The sequence below is a fragment of the Tripterygium wilfordii genome, chromosome 10, assembly GCF_013401445.1.
Source record: "Tripterygium wilfordii isolate XIE 37 chromosome 10, ASM1340144v1, whole genome shotgun sequence".
NCBI classification, from domain to species: domain Eukaryota; kingdom Viridiplantae; phylum Streptophyta; class Magnoliopsida; order Celastrales; family Celastraceae; genus Tripterygium; species Tripterygium wilfordii.
The window spans coordinates 8640761-8648594 of NC_052241.1; the positions used below are offsets into that span (position 1 = coordinate 8640761).

Below are 7834 nucleotides of genomic sequence, written 5' to 3' on the forward strand. Positions count from 1 at the left end.
TCAAGGGCCTTACCATCCCGATTAAGGAATGATAGGTCTACGTTCTGGTCTACCCGCACGTGACGGAATTGTGCATAGTCTTTATGTCATCCCGCTTCCAAAGCCCAATCTTTCTCTGTCTGGGTTCGTCTAGCTTTGCATTGCTTGCCTGGCTTAGACTGGGTGAATTTCCCCCCTTTGAAAGCCTCATACCTTACTAGAGCCCCCCAACAAGACCACAACTCAATTAAGTCCGCCTTCTGTCCTCCACTACCAAAAGACATCGAGACCAGTTTTGGTTAATTCTGTCTGGATGGCTTAATTGACACAAATTGAACTGTCAATGATCAATTTGGAATATTGAAATTTTGGTGGCCAAATTAGAACACAACCATCTTTCTTTCGGTGACCACAATTTGTATTAATCCATTTGGAGAGAGAAGATACAACGGAGAGAGAGATTCTATTCATTCAAGTTGTGGAATAAAAAGAAGCTGTGAAAATAACTGAAAGTCTGAAACCATAATTTTCCTTTTGCATAATTCCTATATCAAATATTCTGTTATTTTTTAAAAAATTGCTGCTGACGTATGCACATAGAAACGTGTAATGAAAATCTGAGCTCTGAAGAACCACAGAGATCTGTAAGACCAAAATGCCCCTTTATCCAACTAATATTCCCTTCTCTTGCCATTCCAAGCGTATTTCTTTAATTCTTTTCACTGTGAAGAGAGTGATTTGAGAAACGCTACCGTTTTTAACTTTCATCTGGGGAAGAATACGATTAAGACGAAGCAGAAGAAACCCTAGCACCAACCATCGTCAACCAAGGCCAGTCGCTTCGAATGGGTAGTGGTGGAACCAATCTTCCATCACCACCGCCAGAAGATGCATGGGTTCAATCTTACCAAAAACTGCTTCCCGAGTGGCAGTCCCTTACTCTCTCTCGCCAGGTACCGTTTATTGCTGTATTCAATTATTCTTGCAAAACTATTTTGTTAGCCTCGCAATTTGGCCTGCGCTAACAATTTTTTCTTTACCGTCATATTTGTTGTTTGTGAATTTGAATGGGTAAATGAAATGTTTCTCTAGCCAAGACTTATATTTGGTTTATGCGTATATTATATGCATAAAATTTAATGATAACCCCAACTCTTTTGGTTTTGTCCTAAAATTTGGTTTTTTATCACTACACAGGCAGCAATACCAATTTCCATATCTAGGGTTAATCAATTTGATGCTGCAAGATTGGATATTGAAATGTCAGCCATGTTGAAGGAACAATTGGTTAAGGTCTTCTCTTTGATGAAGGTATTGACTATTGAGTGATTTGTCATGTGATTCGTTGAAGTAACTAATGCCATGTATATAGATTTTAGAAATGTTTGAAACAATGTTTGACTTGTTAGTCTTTGGTTTTTCGGGATTAGCCAGGAATCCTATTCCAATTGGAACCAGAACTTGATGCTTTCCTTGAGTTTCTTATTTGGCGGTTCTCAATCTGGGTAGATAAGCCCACTCCTGGAAATGCCCTCATGAACCTGAGATATAGAGATGAACGTGCTCTGGAAATTACTGGGAAAGGTATGAAGGTCTGGGCATCTCTTGCTGATGGTTGCATTAGTGTTATGGTGATTGTTTTGGCTTAATCAAATTTCTCTGTAATGCTTTTGTAATTGAGGGTCCAAGTGAACCTTCAAATTATACTTTGAATAGAATTGAGTTATATTAGCAGTCATCAGCAATATCTCTGAAAACTTTGACTAGTTCTATCTACTTTTGTTAGTTGTCGTCAAAATTTTAGCGGACTATCTACAAAGTTCTAAATAACCATTCTTATAAATTTTCATATCTTTTGCTTTGGCTTCCACCGAGAAGTTTCTTGTTGATGTAAAAAGTTTTGGTGTCATTTGGAGGATCCAAGATGACAGATGGCCAAGAAGTGTAATTTTGAAGTAGGATTCTCATATATATGTGTGTGTGTGTGTGTGTACATATATTAATTTCAAAGTTAGGCTGAACAGAGTGCATAGTGCATATGCTGCTTGACTATTTTCTCTCTCATAACATGGCTTTTGCCAATGTTGTCCTATCATCAGCAGCATTTTGCCCTTTTTTTGTGTGTGCATCTGATCCTGTCTTCCATACAGTCAGAACAGGGTTGGAAGGACCTGGGCTAAACGTCGCTCAGAAAATTTGGTATTGTGTTGCTTCTGTTGGTGGTCAATACATATGGGCTCGTTTACAGTCCTTTTCCGCTTTCCGTAGGTGGGGTGATTCTGAGCAGGTATAACTTTTGCAGTCCTTTAATTCCAACCCTTTGGGATGTGTGTCAAGTTGAAGAGTGTTGAAGGTGGCACTAAATATTATTTTTCATGCACCTTAGAGGCCCTTGGCACGACGAGCTTGGGTGTTGATTCAACGTATAGAAGGACTTTATAAAGCTGCCTCATTTTGCAACCTACTCATATTTCTTTATACAGGAAGGTAACTGATTGAATGTTACTCTTGAATGCTTACCAGAAGAATTTAATATTTATAATGAAGCTACTGCATATAAGTTTGAAATGCTTCTTTAAAAGATTTTGTATGCAAAACACGAAATATTCACCCGAAAAGATGATATGTAGCTGCTCAAAATATGGTTGAACCAGAAGGTTTCACATGAAATTGAACTTTCAAGTCGGTCATTCGTGATTATTCTTGTTAGGTAAATTTTATCATGAGCTATTGACTCTTTTATTCTTGAAAATGAGGTGCAAATTCGTTTTTTCTCTTTTCTGTCAATGTGTTAGCATTGTAAATGTAAATGTTGTCTTGTAATACAAATATTATTGATGCAGACATGCAGTAAATTGGAGATATGTTGCAAACTAGACTTTTACTGATGCGTACCATATGAATATCTACTGTATGGGTTAAACGAAAAAGGATGGATTATATTGACATGTTCTTATATGATTTCCTATGGTGAATATTATCTGATATTCTAGGGTTAACTATGTTCTCATCTAATTGATTAATGTTTACCTGAATTGTACAATTCTCGATAGGGGTAAAGTCATGAGAGAAGTGATTATTGTTGGGCACATTACTTGTCTCTGTTTTAAAATGAGATAATAAATGACATTGATTGGGAATAAATTGATTATTCATCGTTTTATCATTTACAATGGGGAGTTTGACTGAGGTGATTCCTTTAAATTATGTTGAGAAAGTGACTGAAGCAGTGTTGTCAAAGGTACTACTTGAGGTTATCCTGAAGTGCCTTGGCAGCCTCCAGGTGATACCCCTTCAAAAAGGTGAAACCTTGGCGCATGCTTGAGGAGAGTTGTATGACCCCTAAAGCTCGCACCTTGTTTATTTCAGTAATTCAGGATATTTTTTGAAGGTAATCATTGTGGCATTGGCTCAATTAAAACAAAAGGATGTTGGGCGTGAGTGTGACAACATAAAACATGAGTACCCACACAGACACACACGGAATGAAGAATGTACAAAAAAGCCAGATTGAAGCCTGAACAGATCAAGCACCAAACCTTGTGGTTTGATCTTTTGAGTTCCCTGACATTTTGGGATTAATTAGGAGATATGAATTACGATGCATTACATTTTTGTGTTGTGTACGTGTTTTGTGCACTGTGACTTGCTGCTTCAGATTTTTTTAGTCATTTTAGCTGTGATTTTCTTGTGTCTTGGACAATGGATTACATGCTTTTATTATAATTTGTTTTCCTAATTTTCTTTAGTTTAATGCGTTGATTCACTCAGGCGCATGTCTTAAAAGTGCGTCTTTCCGACAACAATGGACTAGAGTAAACTCTGGCAATTTGATTCAGTAGGAGTAGAGCAAAAGGTCTAATATAGTATCTCCATGAACACCATGATACCATGACTTGGGGAATTGAATTTGCAAATATTGAGTCATTTATGCTATGTTTCTTATGTTCTATTCGAAATTTACTTATAATTTGGCTATGCAAATGAGTAGTCAACTTATCACCCCATAGGAGTCTATCTTTCTTCACTTATCCTGGCAGATATTTTAGACTGAACTTGGCAGATGTGTATTCGAAGGACCACCCGACCAGGTGTTATTATTTCCTAATTTATGATCTCTTCTGCTTCAGGTATAGAAACCTTATTGAAAGAGTTCTAAAAGCAAGGCTTGTTTATGGGAGCCCTCATATGAATCGAGCTGTTAGCTTTGAGTACATGAATCGGCAGTTAGTGTGGAACGAATTTTCAGTAAGTCTTATGATCACTTTGACTTCCCTTGATGTCTCTGACATTAACTGGTCACTTTTGAATTTTGATTCACTATACTTTCTGCATATATTTTATTTCCGTAAGTTGATTAATTGAGTCTTAAATGTATCTGAAAATTTTCCATGTGGTGATAGCTGATCTATTCCTTGTTGTTTTCTGCCAAGTGCCAAATCAATAGGTTTTGGGTGCTTCACTACCTACTTTTTCTCAATCCTTTGGGATATTCTTTTGTAAACTCCTTGCTATAGGAACTTTATAATTCATTTATACGAATTGCACCACCTTGCCCGACATATATGAGCTCGAATAAGCAAATTAGACAGTTTACCTTGCATGATTGCAAATACCTGTGTCTCTGTATCTCCATGTTAAGCCTACATGAGTCAGCGTAAAACTTTACCAAACCTATGAACATGAGTCAAAATGAGAAATTCATTGAGGCTTCCCTGCGCGCAACGTGTTGCATCAGAACCCGGGTGTAATGATAAATGAGTGAGGGTTGGCACGGGCGTGCCTCAATAGCGATGCGCTGCATCAGACCCCAGGTGTGATGATAAATGAGCAAGGGCATGCTAGGGCATCCCCTGCAATCGACGCGCGGCATTTGCAAATGAGAAATTCTCTTACTAGTCTTTCATATGAATTCATGTAGCCGACGCCAAAATTGTTTGGAATAAAGGATTTGATAATCATGAGGATGAAAATCATATTTCTCCCATTCATGCGCTTACACACATACTGTCTTCTTTGTGGTCATTATCTAGAGTAACAAATAACTCAGAGATATTTATTGATGACTACGTTGTTGCATGTGAAGAACAAACATTTTTAGGTGGTTTTGATTTACTTTTAGTAATTTTTCCTTTAATTGGAAGCTACTTTTACTACACCTATCTTATTGGGTTGTGGAGTGTGATCCATCTTTTTAAATCTTCAAACAAGCTCTTTGTTGAATATTTTTGATGATGATAAGCTCTTTGCTATATATATTTGAAGATAATGTAAGAAGTTTGTGAATTGCTAGAGTGGTCAACTGAATCAAGACATCCTGTAGTTGATGCAGTTTTCCATTTTGGTTTGACTCACTAATTTTGAACTGACTATTTTGCGATCAGTCTTCCTAATGTATTTTGCAGGGATCTTATCTTTTCCTCTAACGTGCAGGAAATGTTGTTGCTTCTTCTTCCACTTCTTAATTCGTCTTCTGTTAAGAATCTTCTGCACCCATTTTCAAAGGACAAATCGTCAAAATCTGCAGAGGATGATAGTGCTTGCCCAATTTGTCGCGTAACTCCAACAATTCCATTTCTTGCCCTTCCTTGTCAGCACAGGTATGTTCAAACTGAAAACCATAGAAAAGTTAGATTAAAAATCTAAAGTTCTGTATCCCAATGATTTGCTAGCTTTGACCATGTGTTGGTTTCTTTGGTGGTTGATAGCATATCTACACTAAAAGGGGCATTTCTGATAATGGCATTTTGTATCAAACTTGTGACTTGAGCAGACTATGTTTTATTTTTTTTCATGGGTGGTTTCCTTTATAAAATTATATGATTCTCATTATTCATTGTTTGCTGGTGTTAGGTATTGTTATTACTGCCTTAGGACTCGTTGCGCTGCAACTCCCTCATTCCGGTGTTCCAGATGCAGTGAGCTTGTGGTAGCCATGCAGCGGCATGGTGGCTTAGGCAGTCATACTGATCAATAACTTGAATAGGTAAGTAGGTGGATTAAAAGGTTATGTGACCTTAAAAGCATTGTATAAATATATGCCTGAATACGGCATACTGTATAATTGAGTAATTTTTCATTTTTGTGCTATAACATTCTTTTCCCTGTTCGAGCAGGGGTTGCCAGTCATTGTTCTCCTTAGTTCATTACTTCTTTACACTTTCTACCGCTTATATTTCATCTCTTTTTTATTAAATGTATCAGCATTGTATTCTTTTTTTTTTTTATTTATTTTTCAGCTTCGATGTCTCTGCACAAGGGCTCCAAAAGATAGGACTTCGTTGAGAATGACAGGTATAGTTTGTTGCAGTCTGGTTTGGTTTCCGTTTTCCACGACCCATATTGAAACCCAGGAGAGACCAAATTTGAAACTACCAATTGAAGTCACAACTTGAAGCCCAAAACAGCCCTAAGTCGAAACCCCCAACTTGAAGCTCCAATTTGAAACCCTAATTCCAAAACTAAAATAAAAAACCTTTATCGAAACTCAAATTGAATAATGAAACTCCAAAACTACTACCAAATCAAAATCCATAATCGAAATTCAAATTAAAAACCCATAATCAGAAACCCAAATAAAAAATCCCTAATCGAAAAGCAAAGATGAAAACGAAATAAATCATGAAACGTACCTCGAAAAGGCAAAAAAGCAAAGAGATGAGAAATTTGAAAGATAAAAGGCTATAGAGGAAGGAGGAAGAAAAGAGGATGAACTCTCGTAGATTATGTTACAGAGGTAGGAGAAACATATTCTTTTAGGTTTGTCTATGTTTCTTTTCTGTTTAAAGGTAGAGATGATTTATGTAGAGGGAAAAATCTACAATCAAATATTTGTATCGTTGGGCCACCAACAACCTGCAATTTGGAAAGAAAGATCGGTGTAAGATTTGAGCATCGGTGGGATATTTGCCAAGGACACTTCGACGCTCAAGTTAATTTAGTGATTAAAGACTTTCAATGACAAGGAACTGAAGATTGAAATAAGCAATATTCGGCAGTAAAGAATCAAAGCAAACAATGAAAATGACTGTTATGATGATCTCGTTGAAGAGCTTGAGTCGAGGAGAGCTTGTGAAGAATGGTTTTAGAAAGAGAGAAAATATCTTTATCTTTGGTGAAATTCTGCTATTTATCTTGTAGTCTTTGTAACACGTGTTGTACTGCAAACCATTCGATCTTGAGCCAATGTTACCGTTGGAGGCAGGTTACCTTTTCTTTCAAAACTGCTATGTCCTTCTGACGCTACTCTATGACAAGATGCGGGATAACTCTGTGTGTCAAGAATTGTCTCAATTATGCCCTTGCGTGTCAGGAGGAAAGTTGAGGATATCTTCTAATGTCAAAGATGGGCTGATTTGGTTGATTCATACAATACATCCTGCATGATTCACAAAAGTCAAGGGATCAAGAAACAAGGCAATGGGAGTATGTAACTAAGGAGATACTGGTGTCGTAACCAGGTTGTTCGACTTCAACTTCGGCTATGACAATCGCATTTGACAGTCGAAGATACGGGTCTTTGACCCAAGTTGTCTGACCCAATTTCGGTTTGGGCCCTTGATGGGCTTTTGACAACTGTTAAGCCTGGGCAATTTTTTTCCCTTAAAATTTACATTTGAAATGACATCTTCTTTTTTTTTTTTATAATCGAGAAGGAACTGGACAAGCATATAAATTTCTCCTTTGAAATCGCCTAAAATCAACATGTTGATTTTTGAAGCTATCAAGGCCCAACGTAGCTAAACAAATAGTACAAGAAGTGTCCCCAATCAATTTTTATTCAACAATAAACATCAAATTACGAAGCCCAGATTCCGCAAACTCCAAGCAATACAAAAATACTGACTATGGTTTG

At 37.1% G+C, this 7834-nt stretch overlaps 1 protein-coding gene across 1 annotated transcript; it reads left to right on the forward strand.

Moving 5' to 3' along the window:
* The first annotated feature begins 650 nt into the window (after positions 1-650).
* On the forward strand, positions 651-6175 carry LOC120006981 (peroxisome biogenesis protein 2-like). The gene is made up of 8 exons (XM_038857108.1): positions 651-932; positions 1177-1290; positions 1410-1563; positions 2130-2266; positions 2366-2466; positions 4110-4227; positions 5413-5579; positions 5833-6175. Exons 1-8 carry the CDS (start codon positions 825-827, stop codon positions 5954-5956), a joined length of 1023 nt encoding a protein of 340 aa, XP_038713036.1. The 5' UTR covers positions 651-824; the 3' UTR covers positions 5957-6175.
* Positions 6176-7834: the final 1659 nt, after the last annotated feature.